Raw genomic sequence first — 23,035 nt, forward strand, 5'->3', positions numbered from 1 at the left:
ATTTGTGGTCAGGTCGCTTTTGAAAAAAACCTAAAAACTCAGTGGGCCTTATCTAGTAAAATAAAATAGTATTAAATTAAGAGGTTCGAGTTATCGAACACTAAAAAGTTGTCAATATTTTCCTCTGTCATGAATCGGCGCTCTCTGCATCATGTGACACACCACGTAACAACAACAACAACAACCGCCATTCGCCACTAAGTGGCGGTGACATCACCACGACGCTTGTGCCAGGCCAAGTAGACACCACACACACACGCACAGGACCTCTGCCTAACTGGATGTGTCTGTGGTTGCGTGCAGGTCACAGCAAGGGCTGGGATGACTGTCAAGGATTGCCTGGCCAAAGCGCTGCACATCCGTGGCCTCTTGCCGAAGTGTTGTGCCGTCTTCCGCCTTCAAGACGGGTACGCGTCTGCGCATGTGACTCGGTTAACCCATAACACCTCGGTTTGTCTCGTGACCTGCCAGTGATGCTTTCGACGCTTCACGTGGTGGCCTCTAATTGCACCTAGCTCGGGACAAGCGCTGTGGTGACATCACCGCCACTTGTTGGCGAATGGCAGCTGTTGTTGTCGGGTGCGCTGAGTGAGTGGTAGAATAGTGGTTTCGCACACCGCACTTCGAACTCCAACGACGTGGGTTTGATTCCCGGCCATGGCGTACATCGGTGGCGAGTGATATTTACCAGCACTGGGCCTCCGTTAACGCTTCCCTGGTGCGGTGTGGAAACATCAGCACAGGGGAGACAAAGGTGGCCGGGCACGGTGATAGCCACACACCTCTTGGCTTGTCACGTTAGCCCAAACAGGCGCTCCCTAACAGCACTTGCCCCAACAGTCTGTGTAGGCTACGCGGGGCGTCTTTGTGTGCGTCGTCGGATCTTTTTCTTTTGTGGAGAAGTGTGCACCGCTATTTTTACTTCCGGCTATAGAGCGCCGTGGACGGTCAGAACCAGCGGCGTGGCTATCGCGTGCGCAGAGGGGGTGCAATTGCACGGGGGGGTGCCGGGGGGCGAGGGGGGTTCCCGTAGGCCGGGGACTCCAGCCGCGGGGGCTATGAAGAGGAAGGAAATGTGGACATTCGTTGGACAAGTGCCCGTGCCAACCACTCTGCGACACCGGTTGCAACAGCGTGTGTGCCGTGGACTTGTGCCAATTTTATTTTTCTCGTGTTTTTTTGTATCTTGTGGATCGGGTGTTTGACCCGGTTTTTTTAACGCTTTTCACCTGAGCCAGGTGCCATTTAGCTTACCACGACACAGCCAATTCGTAAGGTTCGTCACGTAAACAACACGTGCCAATTAGTTACAAGTTCAGCACACCGGTGTGTTGGAGAGTAAACCCACAACATTAAAAATGTTCAGAACCATGATGTTTTGTTGGCAGTTACAACAACCAGATTCATATTCATGGGATCTAACCTAAAAAAAAACCTTTATTAAAGGTAGCATTAATGCATTATCTCCCCGTCTGTCTAAACCGGGGGGGGTGGGCGGTGGGGCACAATCGCTGTCATAAAGATGGTGCTCCAATGGAGGTGTTTTTGTCGTTGTATGCAGCCAAAAGTCGGCGGTGGACTGGAGCACGGACATGGCCTGGCTGTCGGGGGAGGAGCTCTCTGTGGAGGTCCTCAAATACCTGCCGCTCTCCACACACAACTTTGTACGTCCGTCACGTCACAAGCCCAGAGCCCGTGTCCCAAGCCCAGGGCCCGTGTTCGAACCCGGTTTTTTTTTCCGTTTTCCCGCGATGAAATCCGGTTCTGTGCAGCATAGCGAGTTGATGTCTCCCAATGACGGCACAAAAAAAAAACGTAACTCTTTGGTTCTTTCAGTAAAGTCACGTGGTTAGAAATAAAATAAATAAAACAATCACGACGTTTCGATCGCAACACAAGCGGTCGTCACGTTGCGATTGAAACGTCGTGTTTTTATTTTATTTTATTCCTACTTACGTGACTTTACCGAAAGAACCAAAGAGTATGGATTCCTGCAGTCACGAAAGCTTAAAATCGAGATTAAAACCCGTAACGTTAAATTTGGTTCTTCCCCAAATGTACTGCCCGTTGTGTAAATGGTCAGCATGCTGGTCGCCGATTCGATCTCCCAATTACAGTTATATTTCTGTGGTTTTATTTTTGCTTGGACTGTCGCTTAGTCTTTTTCGAGTATCGTCACAGTAATCCTGCATGGCCCACCACGACAACGTGTGGCATTCACGGTCAATAAAACACCCGCGGCATTCACCGGGATGGCCGCCGCCGCCGCCGTTAAACCACGAACCCCCACGACGAGCGGATAGGTGCGCGACCGCTCTCCCGTGCCCCCCCGGCTGTTGTTGTAACTTCGCTGGTCCACTCAGCCTCAAACGAGCACCTGGTGCGGTGTGTAAACATCGCCACCGATTAGACAAAGGTGGTCAGGGTGGTGCTGGCCACCCACACCCTCGTGTACCGTGCCGGCCTTCATCGGTGCTCGCTAACAGCACTTGCCTTCACGGTCTGTCGAGGCTAGACGGGGGATCTTTGTCTTTGTCTATCTCCACGCCGACAGGTCCGCCGGACAGACCTGATGCTGGCGTTCTGCGACATTTGCCGCAAGCTCCTGTTCCAGGGATTCCGTTGCCAGGAGTGCGGCATGCGATTCCACCAGCGTTGCAGCACCGACGTGCCCATGATTTGTATCAGCTTAGACGGAATCAAGTGAGTAGTTTCCCCTAACCCACCCTCCCTCCCCGGCCCCACCTCCAATGCAATTGCACTATTAATTGGAAGTCGAAGTAAAAAAAAAAACTTTGTGTCTGTCTCGTCAAATCTCCATGTGTCTCCATGCGTCTATCTTGTCCAGGTCTTCGCATGTCTCCGCGTGTTTTTCTTGCTCGGTACTCTGCGTGTCTCTGTGTGTCTCCGTGTGTCTCCGTGTGTCTCTGCGTGTCTCCGTGTGTCTCTGTGTGTCTCCGTGTGTCTCTGCGTGTCTCCGTGTGTCTCCGTGTGTCTCTGCGTGTCTCTGCGTGTCTCTGCATGTCTCCGTGTGTCTCTGCGTGTCTCTGCGTGTCTCTGCGTGTCTCCGTGTGTTTCTGTGTGTCTCCGCGTGTCTCTGCGTGTCTCTGCGTGTCTCCGCGTGTCTCTGCGTGTCTCCGCGTGTCTCTGCGTGTCTCTGCGTGTTTCTGCGTGTCTCCGTGTGTCTCCGTGTGTCTCCGTGTGTCTCCATGCGTCTGTCTTATCCGGATTTCTGCGTGTCGTTATGTGACTCCGTTTGTCTCCCTCTGTCTCCTCTGTCTCCCTCTGTCTCGTGGGAGGGAGCGCATGATCCCGTGTGAAGGGGGCGAGGGTGGGAGTCTGATGGCAGCTCACGTAAAATAATGATTAAAAAATAATAACAGTGGAGAGAATGTGAAGATACTGCGGATGGCAGTAATGCACAAGCGAAAATAACTTCAACAGTCTCAACACATTCGTCATTAACACCACTGCATGTGTGTGTGCACTTAAAATAAAAAATATATATATAACAGGCGTCGTTTCGGGCAAAGGCCCTTCTTCATAGCCCGAAACATCGCCTGTTTAATATTTTTTCTTTTAACGCCCGCATACCGTGTTGTTATTGACGCACCTGTTGAGTCGTTTTTTTTGTTGTGCAGCGTGTACGTGTGCATCACTGCCATCTCGGCAGCAGCAGCAACAAATAATCTGTTGACTCACACAGCAAACGTGACAAATCAAAATTTACTTTTAAAAGATGTTCACAAATGGGACCTTTTCGCGCTGAACCCTGCGTGTGTGTGTGGGGAGCGGTGGTGTAGCGGTTAGCGCGCTGCGCTACAAACCTGACGACCCGGGTTCGATTCCCGCTCACGGCCAACATCAGTGACGATTATCTGAACCGGTCCTGGGCCTCGCCTAGGTCGACTCAGCCTCAAATGAGTACCTGGTGCGATGTGTAAACATCGCCACTGGGGAGACAAAGGCGGCCGGGCGTGGTGTTGGCCACCCACCCCCTCGTGTGCCGTGCCGGCCTTCATAGGTGCTCGCTAACAGCACTTGCCCCTACAGTCCGTTAAGGCTACACGGGGGATCTTTGTTCACTTCCCTCTCTTGCACAGTGGGGCAGCGGTGGCTCACACGTGTAAATCTCTCAGTGCCCGCTTATTTTTGTCAAGTTATCTATCGTTGCACGACGGTGTAAAACTGTCATTTTATGTGCACATTCACATGTGACCTCTTCACATATCCGGTTACGCCACAGACCCCCCCCCCCACCCGCTTTCACCCACCTAGCCGCATGTTGCGTTGTTTAAGCTTCATGTTTAAACTTTAATGTTTCGCTGCACCGGCTGAGATCTCGACTAAATACCGGGATTCAGTCTCATTTGCACGAGTGACCTGAGGGCACTAGCCTGCCAGTAGGGGGCGATGCTCACGACGTTTTGCACCTCCGGTGAGCTCGGTTTGCTTCGTACGTTTGCGAAAGATGTTCAGCACACGTGTGAATATCAGCAGAACTCCATTCTGTGTGGCCACGTCAAAAAAATCCATTGGTCTGCTGACTTTGCAGACCAATAGTATCTTGCGGCAATTTGTTCTGAGCAATGGAACGCAATCGACCTTGAGTGTTCTGTCAGTCAATCGACTAAATTGACGCGAATCGTCCCAGCTTTAACGTCCGATGAGTTTGGTTGGCTACGCACGGCGCGAAATAGGTTCGCCATTCACGCAACTGAGTAAGTTTCGGTGTAAATGTTTTAATTTGGCAAGTTTTGAATCCTGACCCCGGCGCAAAATAACCTCCTCTTGCGGATACTGTCACGGGGGGGGGGGGGATCCGTAACACCCACCATGAGGTAGACACCACGTATAATTATTAATATTACTACAGTTGTCACACCCGCGCATCTGTACTATACAATGTACTGCTTACAGCACCGCTTGTCAATCCACTGCTGGATGAGGGTTATCGGGCGTCGTTTGACAAAAAATACCCCGCCGTGCCTAGCCTCCCAGAAATCCAAACTACAAAAAAAAATTTTATTTCACCAGGTAAGGCCCCGCTGAGCTACGTAGCTCTTTTTCAGAAGCGACCCCTGGCCATCACAAATGATAGCTCAACGAAGTGGCTTATCGCGTGGAAATGTATAGCAGCCAAATACTCTTAAACGCACATTTATAAATGCGGAGGGAAAAAACGGAGAAAAATCCACGCTACCACGGTGAGAACACGCAAACTCCAAATATACAGCAGGCGTCAGTGTCGGGATCGAACCCATGACCTCCTAAATTTCGATTTAAAGCTTTCGTGACTGCAGGGATTCATCTTCTTGGTTCTTTCGGTAAAGTTACGTAGAAGGGAAATAATTATTTTATTATGTTTAATTTTATTATTTTATTACTTCCCTTCTATGTGACTTTACCGAAAGAACCAAGAAGACCACGACCTCCTGTATACCAGGCGAAGTAGTTAACACCTCGGCATTGTATCTGCGTGTCTCTGTGCGTGCGTGCACGACACAGCCCGTGGTGGCAACCACCGTTGCCCGCACGACCTTCGACCCGGACGCACCACTCGGAGGCGGACAGTTCGACGCCCCGCCGGGCGTCGGTTCACCCCCCCCGGCCGCGATCCACGTCCGCTCCCAACGTGCACACGGGCGTCGTGGGGCCAGTGACGGCCAACCTGGTGCAGGTGCGTCACTCTCTCTCTCTCGCGTCAACGCTGCTCACCTTGCGCGCGGTTTTCCCATTCCTGCGCGTGATGGTGATGGCGTCGGTGGCAGCGTCGTGATTGAGCGGCGGCTAGAATATTGATGATACTGATGCATCTTCTTGGTTCTTTCGGTAAAGTCACGTAGAAGGGAAGTAATAAAATAATAAAAATAAAACATAATAAAATAATTCTCACGACGTTTCGGCCACAACGCAAGCAGCCGTCCTCAGGTGAAAACCAGGTCTGTCGCCTCGACAGGACGGCTGCTTGCGTTGTGGCCGAAACGTCGTGAGAATTGTTTTATTTTGTTTTATTTTTATTATTTTATTACTTCCCTTCTACGTGACTTTACCGAAAGAACCAAGAAGATGAATCCCTGCCGTCACGAAAGCTTTAAATCGAAAAGATACTGATGTAGTTTATATTTTAGTTTTTTACATGGTGGTTTAGCTGCTGCAGCTCCATACTATTAACATTCCTTCCCTTTATTAATGCTAACCCTACTCCCTCCCTTTGTTGCTGCTAATCCTGCATACTGCATAATGCACGGGCATAATATGACTTTGAAACCCCCCGCCCACCTCCTACGCATTCCACAAGTAGTGACTAATCCCATATCTGCATTTCCCATAAATATGCTGAATTCCTCATGATATGCAAATTCCTTTGTCAAGGCGCTCTTCCCCCTCCAACCCAGCTTACATATACGCTGCCAAGCCTGGTGGTGTTCATTCAGACGCTGTCTTTCCGACAGACCTGTTCTTCACCTGAGGACGGCTGCTTGGGTTGTGGCCGAAACGTCGTGAGAATTATTTTCTTATGTTTTATTTTTATTATTTTATTATTCCCCTTCTACGTGACTTTACCGAAAGAAACCAGAAGCCAGAATGGCGGCGTTGTTGAGGGCGGTCTGCTGCTGGCCACGATGAGAGGGCTTCAGGAGAGAGAATTTGTGTTGTTTAGTTCAAAGTGGAAATAATTTGAAGGTGGCGAGGCCATGCTTAGGGTGGTGGATCGCAGTCTCAACCAAACTTTGCTCTTTTTCAGAAGCGACCTGGCCACTAATGATGGTCCAACAAATTGGCTTATGCGGAAATTTATAGCAGCAAAATAATGAAGGCCCCATCTTCTTGGTTCTTTCGGTAAAGTCACGTAGAATGGAAATAATAAAATAATAAAAATAAAACAATAAAATAATTCTCACAACGTTTCGGCCACAACGCAAGTCGACTTTACCGAATGCGGCTACTTGCGTTGTGGCCGAAACGTCGTGAGAATTATTTTATTATGTTTTATTATTTTATTATTTCCATTCTACGTGACTTTACCGAAAGAACCAAGAAGATGAATCCCTGCAGTCACAAAAGCTTTAAATCGAAAAATAATGAAGGCCGTCACCACACACGAAGAGGTGGGTGGCCAGCACCACGCCGATGTTTGAGGCTACGTCGACCTAGGGGAGGCACAGGACCGTTTCAGATTATCGTCACCGGTAGTGGTGGCTGTGAGAGGAAATCGAACTGGGGTTGCCGGGTTCATAGCGAAGCGCGCTAACCGCTACACTACACAGACACAGACACACGCGCGCACGTACACGGAGCGCGGCGCTAAAATTATACACGCGGTGTTGTTGCCCGGTCGAAAGCGTTCCCCTCTTGTACCCAATTAGCGCGGCAAAGACACTCGCAGCGACGGATAAATATGGATTGCGCGCCATTTCAAAAGTGCCGGGCCTCTCGTGGCCCCAGGATGCATCGGCGGAGCCGTCGAGAAAAAATGTGGACCGTGGGCGGAGGAGGAGGAGGAACGCGTGCGAGAGGTTTTTACGAAGACGGGAGTTGACAAAAAGGATGCTCTAATCCATAATGGAGGCGGGTTTTTTGTTGTTGTTCTCGTTGGGTTATATCGCGTAAATATAAACGTGTCTTCTTGGTTCTTTCGGTAAAGTCACGTAGAATGGAAATAATAAAATAATAAAAATAAAACATAATAAAATAATTCTCACGACGTTTAGGCCACAACGCAAGCAGCCGTCCTCAGGTACTGCTTGCGTTGTGGCCGAAACGTCGTGAAAATTATTTTATTATGTTTTATTTTTATTATTTTATTATTTCCATTCTACGTGACTTTACCGAAAGAACCAAGAAGATGAATCCCTGCAGTCACGAAAGCTTTAAATCGAAATATAAACGTGTCGTTAAACCCGCCACCACCCGACACGGCCAATTAGTAAGGTTTGTCACGGAAACAAAACGTGCCAATTAGTCACTAGTTCAGCACACCGGTTGTGTGTTCGAGAGTAAACTCACAGCATTTACCAATTCGAGTACGACGTTATGCCAGTGATTACAACCGGCATGTCGTCGTATTTGTTACAATGAATATCGATTATTAGTTGGGTTATTCACGGTTAATTGGCTGTGTCGGGTGGTGGCGGGTTTAACGACACGTTTATATATTTACGCGATGTAAACCACCAAAAAATGCCTATTATGGATAACATTGGTGCTGATTAGGCTGCTTTAACACAGCGGGAGGCTCCCTTGGTGGACTTGCTGAGCCAGCTTTGTTGACATCCGATCGTTGCCTGCATTGTGATCACATCTCCGTGTGTTCGTGCGTGCATGTGTGTTCCACAGGACATGATGCGTGACTGCAGGCATCATGAAGGTAAATGGGCCTCTGATGCGTTGCAGTTCGTGGAGTTATTAGCAATCCGGGACTAACTGTCGGGTATTGCTGATTAGGCGTTAGGGTTGTAACGGTGTGTCAGTCGTCGATTGGGTGGTAGGGTGCGATGCAATGATAAGATTTGTGCCACACAGCAACGAGAACCTGGGTTCGATTTCCAACTTTAGGCGCCCTTTCCGTGTGGAGTTTGTATGTTCCCCTCCTGTTCTGCAGAGCGTGAGTGTTTGTGAGTGTGTGGAGTTTGTGTGAGGATCGATAGTGTAGCGGTCAGTGCGCTGCGCTATGAACCCGGCGACCCGGGTTCGATTCCCGCTCACGGCCATCACCAGTGACGATTATCTGAGCCGGTCCCGGGCCTCCCCTAGGTTGACTCAAATGAGTACCCGGTGCGGTGTGTTAAATCATCGCCACTGGGACAAAGGCGGTCGGGCGTGGTGTTGGCCACCCACCCCCTCGTGTACTGTTTTGGCCTTCATAGGTGCTTGCTAACAGCACTTGCCCCAACGGTCTGTTAAGGCTATACGGGAATCATTTGTCTTATTTGGAGTGTTTATGTTCTCCCTGTGTTCATGTGGTTTTCCCCGGGTGGTGGATGCTAAATGACTTTGGCATAAAACTACCACCACGTTGCCTAACCAAAAAAACAGCAATGGACAATAATGTTATAACAATCGGGGCGCAGTGGTGACGAGATATTAACTACCTCGGCTGGTATGCAGGAGTTTGTGGGTTCGACCCCGACCCTGATGCCTGTGTACTTGGAGTTTGCGGGCTCTCTCTGCCTGTGGTCACATGGCTTTTATCCGGGTCCTCCGGTTTTTTCCTCCATGCGTTTAGAGTCTCTAGATTTCCACGTGATAAGTCACTTTGTTGTGCTATCATTAGTGGCCAGATCGCTTCTTAAGAAAGCTATGTAGAGCTATGTGGGCCTTACCTTGGAACATACATTTTTTTAGTTTAATGTTGAGTTTAATAATCCATTTGAGGGCGTCAGGAGTTGCTTGATTGAGTCCCTGACGGAGGCTCTTAATCTCAGCGGGCTCTCGCACATTTATAATCACCGCACGCACACACACACGCACACATGTACGCACACATACAAAGACAAAGATCCCCCGTATAGCCTTGACAGACTTTAGGGGCAAGTGCTGTTAGCGAGCACCTATAAAGGCCGGCACGGCACACGAGGGGGTGGGTGGCCAACACCACGCCCGGCCGCCTTTGTCTCCCTAGCGGCGATGTTTACACATCACACCAGGTACTCATTGTAGGCTGAGTCGACCTAGGGGAGGCCCAGGACCGGTTCAGATAATCGTCACTGGTGTTGATCGTTAGCGGGAATCGAACCCGGGTCGCCAGATTCATAGCGCAGCGTGCTAACCGCTACACTACCGCTCCCCACACGCACACACATACACGCACGCACACGCACACACACGCATGGACACGCGCGCGACTGAGTGAGCAACACGCGTGCTGCATGCAGGCACGAGTGTGGGTCTGACGGCCACCTTCCCCATGGACCTCCCCGGGGCTCGCAACGCGTCTCCCGGGCCCTCCCGTCCAGCCTCGCTCACAGACGATCGCATCATACACATGGTACGAAGACAAAGATCCCCCGGATAGCTTCTAACAAGCTGTTTGATCGGTCAAGTGCTGTGAGCGAGCGCCGATGAATGCCGGCACGCCACACGAGGGAGTGATAGTCCAACAGCACGCCCGGCCGCCTTTGTCTCCCCAGTGGTGGTGAGATGGTTATTTCCCTCGCCTGGTATGCAGGAGGTTAGTGGGTTCGATCCCGACTTTGATGCGTTTATGTTTGGAGTTTGTATGTTCTACCCATTGTTGCCTGCATTTTTCTCCGGGTCCTCTGGTTTTTCCCTCCACATTTATAACACTGGTCAACACACTTTTTCTGGCATAAGATATTCCAACGGTTTTTAATGTAATTTTGGGGTGCTGATTCCAAATCTGGCATAAGTTTTTGTCTATCACGTCAGGTTTTTGAGATATCAAATATTGCATTTTCAATAAAAACTGCAGAAGAAAAAAATTAAATAAATGTGGATATCTACATAAAATGATATTATAAACACACTATCCTAAAAATACAGCACCGTATTTTAACACTAAAGCAGTCACTGACTCGCAACAACTTGCAATCATAAGTGACAGAGTTAATTTCGGGTAAAATCAATGAAAATGGGGTATGCCGATAGCATAAAAATGAGATCAGATTTGGAATCAGCACCCTGAAATTAGTCTAAAACAGCTGCAAAAGTTCAGGCCAGAATTTTTTTTTTTTTGTTGTTGACCAGTGTGATCAACGGGCTATACATTTCCACGTGATAAGCCACTTCGCCGAGCTAACATTTGCAGCTCAGGTGGCTTTTGAAAACGAGCTTTGTAGCTAAGTGGGCCTTACCTGGTTAAATTTAAACATAAAAATTAAAGAGTGACTGAGCGTGTTGGTAAATTATTGTGTGAAAGAGTTGCGTGCAAGTGAGTGTAAGCATTAGTACGAGTGCGTTCTCATTGAGTGAATGTAAATGTTCGTGGGTGTAGACACCAATGGTTGTGAGTGTAATTGAATGTGAGTGAGTGAGGTGATTTTGTGTGTGTGAGTGAACGTAGCCTTGAATACATAAATGTGTGAAATCTAATGTCTTTGTATGTGTGTGTGCCCGTGTGTGTGTGTGCATGTGCCCGTGTGCGTGTGCCTTACCCGTGTGTGTGTGTGTGTGCATGTGCCCCATGTGTGTGTGTGTGTGCATGTGCCCCATGTGTGTGTGCATGTGCCCCATGTGTGTGTGTGTGTGTGCATGTGCCCCATGTGTGTGTGCATGTGCCCGCGTGCGTGTGCGTTACCCATGTGCCCTTGTGTGTGCGCCGTGTATTTGCTCGTGTGTGCGTCTCTCTGTACGTGTGTGTGTACCCGAGTGTGTGTTGGTACATGTGTGTGTGCATGTATCCATGTGTGTGTACGTGTGCGTACACGTGTGTGTGTGTGTGCAGCGTCCGCTGAAGAGGAGGGATTCGTGTGATGACTGGGAGATCCCGGAGGGGCAGATCGCATTCGGGCAGCGGATTGGTTCGGGCTCCTTCGGAACCGTCTACAAGGGCAAGTGGCACGGTGAGTGGTGAGCGGCGAGAGTGAGCGGCGCGCGTGCAGAGCGTGGTGAGCGTCAAGGGGCGTGGGGTCCGTGAGCGCCTCGATCTGCCGATGTGACCGGTTGTCTGTGTGATTGAAAAACATTTTCTTTTGACCAGGTAAGGAACACTGAGCTATGCAGCTCTTTTTCAGAAGCGACCTGGCCACAAACGATAGCCCAACGAAGTGGCTTATCACGTGGACATTTATTGCAGCCAATACTCTGAACGCGTTTGTTTTTCTAAATGCGGAGGGAAAAACCGGAGGACCCGGAGAGAAATCCACGCGACCATGGGGAGGGAGAAATGCAAACTCCAAATATACAGCAGCAGGCGTCAGGGTTGGGATCGAACCCACGACCTCCTGTATACTCGGCGAGGTATTGAACATCTCGTCATCGTGATGATGATGAGAGAGACACGCAAACTTCAAATATACAGCAGCAGGCGTCAAGGTCTGGATCGAACCCACGACCTCCTGCATAACAGGCGAGGTAGTTAACATCTCCTAGCCACCGTGCACGCACCACGCATCCCGTAGCGGCAACTACCATTGCCCCCGCGGAGTGCGTTGTCACCGCAGTGTTGCTCGTGCGTAAACTCACACTTGACTGGCCGTGTCGCCGGCGTGCAGGAGACGTAGCTGTGAAGGTGCTGAACGTGACCGATCCAACACCGCAGCAGCTGCAGGCGTTCAAGAACGAGGTCGGGGTGCTGAGGTGAGTGCCGTAGCAGCGCCCATCACCCCCAGTGACGGATAGAGCACCCAGAGGGGGGGCAGCACTACAGCTGCAGCACGCAGAGCGCACGATACTGCAACAACCGCACACCCAGAGCGAGGGAAACAGCAAGAACCAAACACACACACCCAGAGAGAGTGAAACAGCAACAACCACACACACACACACCCAGAGCAAGTGATACAACAACAACCACACACACACACAGTGAGTGATACAGCAACAACCACTCACCCACACCCAGAGCAAGTGATACAACAACAACCACACACACAGTGAGTGATACAGCAACAACCACACACACACACACCCAGAGCAAGTGATACAACAACAACCACACACACACACAGTGAGTGATACAGCAACAACCACTCACCCACACCCAGAGCAAGTGATACAACAACAACCACACACACACCCAGAGTGAGTGATACAGCAACAACCACTCACCCACACCCACAGCAAGTGATACAACAACAACCACACACACACCCAGAGTGAGTGATACAGCAACAACCACACACACACCCAGAGCAAGTGATACAACAACAACCACACACACACCCAGAGCGAGTGATACAGCAACAACCACACACACACCCAGTGAGTGATACAACAACAACCACACACACACCCAGTGAGTGATACAACAACAACCACACACACACCCAGTGAGTGATACAACAACAACCACACACGCACACAGTGAGTCACACAGCAACAACCACACACCCACAGACTCACAGTGAGTCACAGCAACAACCACACACACACAGCGAGTGACACAACAACACCCACGCACACACAGCGAGTCACACAGCAACAACCACTCACCCACACACACAGTGAGTGACACAGCAACAACCACTCACCCACACACAGCGAGTCACACAGCAACAACCACACACACACCCACAGTGAGTGACACAACAACCACTCACCCACACACCCACAGTGAGTCACACAACAACCACTCACCCACACACACACAGCGAGTCACACAGCAACAACCACACACACACCCACAGTGAGTGACACAACAACCACTCACCCACACACCCACAGTGAGTCACACAACAACCACTGACCCACACACACACAGCGAGTCACACAGCAACAACCGCGCACAACCCTCGCGAGTCGTGCCGGCCTTCATAAGCGCTGCCAACTCGCCAAACAGAACTTTGTCCCCCCAACAGTTTGTTGACGGCTATCTGGACGGGGCGGGCGGGCGGGCGGGCCGGGGTGGCGAATCCTCGTTTGTCGTTGCGTGCGTGCAGGAAGACTCGGCACGTGAACATCCTGCTGTTCATGGGCTACACGATGCAGCCGCGCCTCGCCATCGTCACGCAGTGGTGCGAGGGCTCCAGCCTCTACCGCCACCTGCACGTGCTCGACACCAGGCTGCCCGTGCTGCAGCTCATAGACATCGCGCGCCAGACCGCGCAGGGCATGGAGTGAGTGGGGCGAGTCGGGGGGGTGTGGGGGGGGGGGGCGCTAGGGTCCGTGTTGCTGTGTGGATAGGATGAGTGTGTACGCAAGTGTAATGTGAGGATATATCCGGCTCACTGACGTTTCACAACTCGTCACGATGATTGGCTCTGCCGGTCCTGGTTTATAGCCAATGGGGGGAAGCCTAGGGGCGTGGCCCTGACGTAAACAGGTCCCTGCGGGGTGGGCTGGTAGGAACGAATAACCAAAGAATATAAACATTATGTATTATTACACTTGTTTAGCCAGGAAAGCCTCACTGAGTGTAAAGGTTTTTGTAGGGTCCTGCCAAGTGTTTGCAGTAGGGGGCGATGTTGCTACACCTAATCGGACGATACGAAGGGAGAGTTTGAGGCCTAGTTCTAGGCTTTAGGCCTAGCTGTAGGCTTTAGGCCGCTGTGAGTAAATTTTTAATTTAAATATTTTAATTATTAATGTAAAAGCTTTAAATGTAAATGTTTATATTTAAAAACATCAGGGAATGTAACATTGTTAAACATTAACTCCCTTTCACACACGCGGGGGTACGATACGAAGGGAGAGTTTGAGGCCTAGTTCTAGGCTTTAGGCCTAGCTGTAGGCTTTAGGCCGCTGTGAGTTAATTTTTAATTTAAATGTTTTAATTAAAAACTATCTCAGGGAATAAAAACTATCTCAGGGAATTATAAGGGAATGTTACACTTGTTTAGCCAGGAAAGCCTCACTGAGTGTAAAGGTTTTTGTAGGGTCCTGCCAAGTGTTTGCAGTAGGGGGCGATGTTGCTACACCTAATCGGACATCGGACGGACGATATAATCTATTGTAGGCTGGTTCACTTCGTTCCTACCAGTATAAAAAGGTGACGGTTGTAAGGATTGATTCTGCTGGCTTTGGCTACAGCCAATGGGGAGATGAATCAGGGGCGTGGTCCCGGGAGCTGACGAGGGAGCCTGGAATATTCCATGGAGGCTAACCAGGACTGGTGGAAACGTACCATGTGACCCGGGTATTAAATAGGGGTGGAGACGAACGACACGTGGTCAGAACGGGAACGAACGGAGGAGGGGGCCACGCGTGAGCGGGGCTCCGTGTTGCCACGTGGCGGTGCGTCTCTCTCTATCCCTCTCATGCTGCCTGTCAGCAGCAAGTTGAATAAAAGACGGATTCCAGAAGTCGCCTCAACGACCTTTATTACAAATGCGTGTCGTTGAAATTTCTATCGCACGTAGTCAACCGTTAGGTGGGCAGGTCGCTTCTGAAGATGATGAAGCCATCTTCTTGGTTCTTTCGGTAAAGTCACGTAGAATGGAAATAATAAAATAACAAAAAAAAGTTTAAGAAAATTCGAGTTATTATATTATTTTATTATGTTGTATTTTTTATTATTTTATTATTTCCATTCTACGTGACTTTACCGAAAGAACCAAGAAGATGAATCCCTGCAGTCACGAAAGAAGCTTTAAATCGAAATGATGAAGCCACTTCCTCCCGCTGTCATTTGTGGTGGCCAGGTCGCTACATAGCAGCTCCTGGTCAAATAATAAAATGTTTGTTTTTGTTTGAGCGTCTGAGCTGCGTTGATGCCGCTTTGTGCCCCTTTCTGCAGCTACCTGCATGCCAAGTCCATCATCCACAGGGACCTCAAGTCCAACAGTATCCTTGCGCAGCCCTGTTGTCTCACACAGTCATTGTTGCGTTTCTAGAGTATCAGGGTGTCAGGGATCCATTTAGTGTTGATAGTATTCTTAGGGTGTAGCGTCCGGATGTTTGTTTGGTGAATGTGCGTTCGTGTCTTCTCTGTGTGTGTGAGGTATTTGAGTGTTGTGTATACGTCTGCGTACGTTATGTGTATTGTGTGTTTTTTGTATATTTGCATTTGTGTCTTTGTTCATATGTCTCTGCATTTTTGTGTGTCTCTGCATTTTTGTGTGTCTCTGCACATGTCTGTGTTGTGTATGTGAACCTGGCGACTCGGGTTCGATTCCCGCTCACGGTCAACACCAGTGACGATTATCTGAACCGGTCTTGGATCTCCCTTAGGTCAACTCAGCCTCAAATCCTGGTGCGACAAAGGCGGCCGGGCGTGGTGTTGGCCACCCACCCCTTCGTGTGCCGTGCCGGCCTTCATAGGTGCTACTCGCTAACAGCACTTGCCCCAACAGTCTGTTAAGGCTACACGGGGGATCTTTGTTGCATGCATGCCCCGTGTCTCCTTGACCACCTTCTGCAGACATCTTCCTCCACGATGACCTCACGGTGAAGGTCGGAGACTTCGGTTTGGCCACGGTGAAGACTCGGTGGAGCGGCTCCCACCAACTCACACAGCCATCCGGATCCATCCTGTGGATGGTGAGCGAACTCGCTCGCGAACTCGCTCGCTCGCTCACCAGTTCCCTGTTCCGTCGCGCAAAGATCTCTCATGTAGCCTACACGGTAGCATGGGGGGGGGGAGCGGTAGTGTAGTAGCAGTTAGCGCGCTGCACTACAAACACGGCGACCCGAGTTCGATTCCCTCTCACGGTCAACACCAGTGAAGATTATCTGAACTGGTCCTGTGCCTCAATTTTTGTCTACTTGGTCTTAAATAAGTATTTAGGTATGGATGTTGAACTTAGTTCACATCGTACGTAGCCAAACATGCTAATCAGAGGTGGTACCTGCTGCAGATGTGTAAACACCGGCACTGGGGAGACAAAGGCGGCCGGAGCCCCGTCACCCCCCGTGTGCTGTGTGGGCCTTGGTAGGTGCTCGCTAACAGCACTTGCCCCAACAATGTATATATGTTGAACTTCTTTCGCACCGTACGTAACCAACCGTGCGAAAACGACAAGCCTATGTGAGGCTATAGAGAGGGGCGGTGGTTCTCTGTGCTGTACGCAGGCCCCGGAGGTGATCCGCATGGAGGACGAGAACCCGTACACGTTCGAGTCGGACGTCTACGCGTTTGGGGTCGTGCTCTTCGAGCTCATGTCCGGCCAGCTGCCGTACTGCCACATCAACAACCGCGACCAGGTGCGGTGGCGGCAGCAGCAGCTGCACCTCCAGTAGGAGTAGCAACAGCACTCGTACCGACACCAGCGGGACCAGCAGCAGCGGCACTTGACATCAATAGTTGCAGCAGCAGCACAAATGTTAACACTCATTGCCAACGGCACGACCATTAGCAGCAGCACCACCACCACCACCACCAACAGCACAAACAGCACAAACAGCACAAACAGCACAAACAGCAGCAACAACAGCAGTAGTGCCACCACCAACACTTTACACCCAAGCTGACAGCAACAGCAGCAGTAGCACCACCACCAACACTTTACACCCAAACCGACACCATCACCACTGCCACCAACAACAGTAGCACCACCACCAACACTTTACACCCAAACCGACACCATCACCACTGCCACCAACAACAGTAGCACCACCACCAACACTTTACACCCAAACCGACACCATCACCACTGCCACCAACAACAGTAGCACCACCACCAACACTTTACACCCAAACCGACACCATCACCACTGCCACCAACAGCACCAACAGCAGTAGCACCACCGACAGCACTGACACCATCAGCAGTTGCAGTGTCAACTCAAGTAGCAGCAGCAGCAGCAGCAGCTGTATTGTCTACACACTCGGGGATGCTGCATTTGCCCAACGGTCCTGCTGTAGAGAAAATTATGATCACATGACACTGATATTATTTATAATTCCAGAGTGGAAATTATACCATTCCCAGTGTTTTAGTGCAGTCGTTGGTGACCGAACTGCGGCCGTAAACTCACGACCCATAAGAGCCCGGTGTCGTCACGGGCGGCTGAAACGCGGGCTCCAAACCAGCAGCACCTCAGAGCAGAGGTCGCAAACGGGTTTTGATTCCTTACCCGTACCCGGCCGGGTAGGGTACGGGCACCCGTACCCGATACCCGGCCGGGTACGGGTAGCCGGTTATTGGGTAGGGTACGGGTATCGGGTACCTGATTGCGACCTCTGGGATGAATCCATGTTGCAGGCGCGGGTGGGTTGATTCTAGGAACTTGAATTGTGAGAAGAGACAAGACGTTGGGAAATGAGTGACAAACGGTGACTCACCAGTGACTCACAGCCTACCCGTACCCGTACCCGGCCGCACCAGGGTCGCAAACGGGTACCCGTACCCGGCCGGGTACGGGTAGCCGGGTATCGGGTAGGGTACGGGTATCGGGTACCCGGTTGCGACCTCTGGCTTAGAGGTGACGTCTCAGCGCTGTGACCTCCTGAGCCGCCCAGCCACTGCTCGGTGTTACCTGCTCCATCGTGTGTCGTGCGGCACGCGCACACGGGTGGTGAAGTTGACAGATCAAAGTGTTCTTGGTTCTTTCGGTAAAGTCACGTAGAATGGAAATAACAAAATAATCAAAATAAAACATAATAAAATAATTCTCACGACGTTTCAGGTCTGTCAGAAAGACAGCGTCTGTTCTTCACCTGAGGACGGCTGCTTGCGTTGTGGCCGAAACGTCGTGAGAATTATTTTATTATGTTTTCTTTTTATTATTTTATTATTTCCCTTCTACGTGACTTTACCGAAAGAACCAAGAAGATAAATCCCTGCAGTCACGAAAGCTTTAAATCGAAATCAAAGTGTCACCAAGTTTGTAGGCTTCCTGCGCTGTGCGGTGTGGCTTGAAGCTCCAGTGACGACGGAATCTCTGCGGTTGGCTGACAGATCATCTTCATGGTGGGCCGAGGCTACTTGAGTCCCGACCTCACCAAAGTCCGCAGAAACTGCCCGAGAGACATGAGGCGCCTCATGGCCGACTGCCTGAAAGCACAGCACACCGACCGGCTGCTCTTCCCGCAGGTACCAGCTGTGCGTGTGTGGCGACCACTGCGGCTAGTCGGTACGAGAGAGAGTGTAGTGTGTGTGTGTGTACGTGCGAGTGTGGTAAGTTGGTTTGCGCGGAGAGTTGATGCGGCAGTTAGCGCGCTGCGCTGCGAATCCCGACCGCTCGAGTTCGATTCCCGCTCATGGCCGTCGATCGCCCAGTGATAATTGTCTAAGCCGGTCCCGGGCCGCCCCTAGGTGGACTCAGCCTCAGATTGAGTACTGAGTGCGGTGCGTAAACATCGCCACCAGGGAGACGAAGGTGGTCGGGAGTGGTGCTGGTCCGTCATGTCATGCCGGCCTTCATAGGTACTCGCTAACAGCGCTTGTTCCAAGTCTGTTTAAAGCTATATAGGGGGATCTTTGTCTTTGGTAAGTTAGTAACCTACGCGTTGATGTGTACCGTAGTAATCCTACCTTTCTGCTGCAATCGCCGTTAAGCGTGTTTTAGCGTCACCATGTCACGTCCACTGAGTCTTCACCGGGCCTGTGAGGTAACCCGGCTCATGTAATGTAATCGGTGCATCTGGTATTCCTGCCTTTTTTTTTGTTTGACACAATGTCACTTACAGGAAAGGCAGACCGAGTTGTAGGACCTTTTTCAGAAGGCTCCTGCGTTGGGGCTTTTATTTGAAGATGCCCTCAGCCAACGACTGAGCGTTCATTATACAAGTTGGAGAAAGCCCACGCTTCCCGACGGGGCAACTCTCCCCGTACAGATGGAACCCGCTGGCATTCAGTCCCATTTGCCGCACCTGGCGAGCCAGGGTACGGCGGCTCCTCTACGCCCACGGGAAGGAGAGCGTCACAACATTCGTGGCCGTGATCCGCCCGCCGTCGGTGCTGCTGCCTCCACAGCGCTGGATCACCACGCGGCCACGTGCAGCAGCGATAGCCGCCACCCAGAGGTCGCAACGGGTTTTGATTCCTTACCCGTACCTGGCCGCACCAGGGTCGCCAACGGGTACCCGTACCCGTACCCGGCAGTACCCGTACCCTACCCGTACCCGGCCGGGTAACGGGTAGGGTACGGGTATCGGGTACCTGATTGCGACCTCTGGGATGAAGCCATGTTGCAGGCGCGGGTGGGTTGATTCTAGGAACTTGAATTGTGAGAAGAGACAAGACGTTGGGAAATGAGTGACTCACGGCCTACCCGTACCCGGCCGCACCAGGGTCGCAAACGGGTACCCATACCTGGCCGGGTACGGGTAGCCGGGTATCGGGTAGGGTACGGGTATCGGGTACCCGGTTGCGACCTCTGCCGCCACCGCGCGAGGTTCCATCGCCGAGCCCCTTGCTTGGGCGATCAGCGTGCCTCGTTTGTAAATGTGCCGGGTAATGCGGTGCCCCTCCCCCTCGCCCCTCCCTCCGCACCCACCAACGCAGATCCTGGCGTCGATAGAGAAGCTGGCGCACTCGCTGCCCAAGATCCACCGCAGCACGTCGGAGCCGTCGGTGGCGCGCGCCGGCCTGCACGCAGACGAGCTGGCGCTCTACCTGCCCTCGCCCAAGACGCCGCTGCACCCTGCCGCGTACAGCGGCTTCACCTGGCTCTCGCCCAACACCACCGTGTGGTAGGGCTGGCCTGGTACCGGGCGCCACCACCGTGAGCGCGTGGCGAGGCCGATACCCCGCTGTCCAATACCGCCGCCGCCACCGCCGCCGCCGTTGTGTTGGCGAGCGCGGCCGAGTGCGACGAAACATCGCCGCCGCTACGGCGCGGTGGGGCCAGCGTGCCGCTCGACACTCCTCAAGCCGGCCGCCCGACACCGCCACCGTCGTGTGGTAGGGCCGTCCTCCCGTTTGAAACCGTGCCCACCGTATCGGTGGGGCCAGCGCAGGGGGCACGGCAGCACCCAACGCCAGGGCGTGGGCGGAGAGACTTGGGGGTGGGGGTGGGGGGGGGCACGGGCCCTGACGCAGCCTCGTGGTAGGGCCGGAATAAAAACGCGTCGCTCGGTAGCATCGTGTGACAAGAAGGGACGGCAGCAGCCAGCGGCGACCGTGTCGTTGTTGGGGCCGAGTTGGGGGCAACGCATCGTGGAACGTCCAGCACAACCGCGGCGGTGGCAGTGGGGGGTGGCGGCACTCGTCAGTCAGCCACCGCCACGCACGCACCCACTGCGCCGCCCGTCTCGTCCGCGTTTCTCCATAGCATTATGAAGGCGTCTGACGGCCCGGACCGGAGTGAGGACGGGAGTGTACAAGTGTCTGCCGGAGCGTGTTAACTCCGAAGGGTGGACGGCAGGAGCCGACCGGAGCCGACCGAAGCGTGGTCCGGAGTGGCAGAAGTTTGGACCGGAGTGTGAAGTGTGGACTGCAGCACTGGCCAGAAATACGGACCCCGGAGCGTGGACCGGAGCACCCACGGTTGTGGGTTGTCAACCGCGTGGATCGGTGCCGCCCACGCCGCTGGGTGGCTGCCGAACCAACCGCTACCGATGGTCCGGACTTTGGGGGGGCGTGGGGGGAGGGGATAAGGGCTTTAAGTTGGTGGGAGAGTTCGAGATTTGAAGTTTTCGTGACTGCAAAGATCCATACTCTTTGGTTCTTTCGGTAAAGTCACGTAGGTGGGAGAGTTCGAGCGAGGTCTCGGGGTTTTAGTGGTCGGAGGGATGGCGTTGACGTTCGTTTGAGGATGGTGCTGATTGTTTGATTGTTGCGGTGTGATCTACACTGCCTCCTTCTGTGGTGCGTCGACAGTGAAGGTTGTTTTGTGTCCGCGTGTTTGCACGTGTGTGTTCATAGTATTATTATTGTTGTTGTTGTCGCCCGACCTGCTCCATCGGCCAAGTGCTGCCTCAACCAACCCTCCCCGCCCCCCACTCCTGGCCCCCCCCCCCGCCTCTATCCCCAAGGGAAGAGAGAGGGAGACACGGGGCCAGGTGTGGGTGGAGCGAAGCGACGGCCGGAGGCGCGTGAGGGTGTAACCCAGTAACTCGCAGCTCTCGTACCGCCGGCGTCTGCCTGGTGGCCGCGTGGCTCAGGAGGCGACGCGTTGTCGCGACTCGCGGTGGAGGCCCGAGGCGGCCGTCGCTCCCTCTCCGGCAGAGGTCGCAAACGGGTTTTGATTCCTTACCCGTACCCGTACCCGGCCGCACCAGGGTCGCAAACGGGTACCTGATTGCGACCTCTGGGATGAAGCCATGTTGCAGGTGCGGGTGGGTTGATTCTAGGAACTTGAATTGTGAGAAGAGACAAGACGTTGGGAAATGAGTGACAAACAGTTACTCACCAGTGACTCACGGTCTACCCGTACCCGTACCCGGCCACACCAGGGTCGCAAACGGGTTACCCGTACCCGGCCGGGTATGGGTAGCTGGGTATCGGTTAGGATACGAGTATCGGGTACCCGGTTGCGACCTCTGCTCTCCGGTATGAAGCTCGCGGGCGGAGCGGCTGGGGGGGGCGGGGTGCCCGCCGAGCGTCGATCGACGCGACGTCCGACGTTCCGCTCCACCTGCTGGGGGCTTCCTCGGGCGAATTGAATTTTATTGAATTCGGGTCCTAACCGCTTGTGGCACAGCCGCGAAAAACGTCCCCAGACGGATTCGGGAACCCATTCGCTTTCATGGCCCCCCGTGTTTTTTTTTAACCGTCTCGTTTCTACTGTTGTTTGCCTTTTTTATTACCATCATCCTATCCCATTTGCACAGATCTCCTCGCCGCTAGCGGAGATCTAACATTAGCCTGCAATTTCCACGTAACTTGTATAAATTGTAAATAACCTTCTTGCCGATTTGGATTGATACGAGTCGATGCGTCGTCGTCGTCGTGTGCCGACTACCTAAGCCACGCGCGCGTCCCAGACTCTCCCGACGCCCGTTACAGAGGGGACTCCGATTGCCGCGCGCAGCCGAACGCGCCGTCCTAGCGCCCCCGGTGACGTCACCGCGGCGACGTCACCGGAGCAGCGCTCGGCACGGCACGCTTTGTCGCCTGATCACGCGCACGAGAGCCGCTCCGTTGTTCCCATTGGGTTGCACCTCGCGGCAAACGCCGCCGCCGCCGCCTCCGCTGGACCTCCTGCGCACGCCTGGGGTGGAGCGGGTGAGGAGGAGCGCCCCGTGTGTTCCCACCGACAGTTGCGTGCGGGGAGCGGTCGCTGGTGAGCGTGGAATAAAAGTGGTTGCATGGATCCGTCGTCCTCGTGAAACTTGATGTATCGAACCCGGCTGGGTTAGGGTTCAGGTTTCGGGCTGCGGTTGAGCCCAGTGTTGGGCTGGGTTAGGGTTGGAGTCTAGATCAGGGGCGATGGTTTAGTGCAGGGGCCGGCAACCAAACTAATGAGAACCATTTTTTTAATTCGGTAAATAACTGCAGGTGAATATGGCACGATGGTCATAAAATAAATACCGTCAGGAAGCAGTCCTTAGAGGCACATGCGGCTCTGGAGCTCCAGGTTTGCCGAC

At 52.5% G+C, this 23,035-nt stretch overlaps 1 protein-coding gene across 1 annotated transcript in view; it reads left to right on the plus strand.

The window, feature by feature from the left end:
* The window catches only part of LOC144731222 (serine/threonine-protein kinase B-raf-like), a 30,519-nt gene extending 7,758 nt beyond the window's left edge, over positions 1-22,761 (plus strand). The window contains exons 4-17 of the mRNA XM_078612228.1: positions 304-407; positions 1,562-1,664; positions 2,555-2,703; positions 5,509-5,680; positions 8,341-8,371; positions 9,879-9,991; positions 11,408-11,525; positions 12,177-12,261; positions 13,563-13,739; positions 15,359-15,405; positions 15,983-16,101; positions 16,633-16,764; positions 18,462-18,596; positions 20,010-22,761. Coding sequence (XP_078468354.1) covers positions 304-407; positions 1,562-1,664; positions 2,555-2,703; positions 5,509-5,680; positions 8,341-8,371; positions 9,879-9,991; positions 11,408-11,525; positions 12,177-12,261; positions 13,563-13,739; positions 15,359-15,405; positions 15,983-16,101; positions 16,633-16,764; positions 18,462-18,596; positions 20,010-20,201 — 1,677 coding nt within the window. The 3' untranslated portion in view covers positions 20,202-22,761. The remainder of the gene's footprint in view (positions 1-303; positions 408-1,561; positions 1,665-2,554; positions 2,704-5,508; positions 5,681-8,340; positions 8,372-9,878; positions 9,992-11,407; positions 11,526-12,176; positions 12,262-13,562; positions 13,740-15,358; positions 15,406-15,982; positions 16,102-16,632; positions 16,765-18,461; positions 18,597-20,009) is intronic.
* The last annotated feature ends 274 nt before the right edge of the window (positions 22,762-23,035 follow it).

This window comes from Lampetra planeri, chromosome 38 (assembly GCF_965212315.1).
Source record: "Lampetra planeri chromosome 38, kcLamPlan1.2.h2, whole genome shotgun sequence".
NCBI lineage: Eukaryota > Metazoa > Chordata > Hyperoartia > Petromyzontiformes > Petromyzontidae > Lampetra > Lampetra planeri.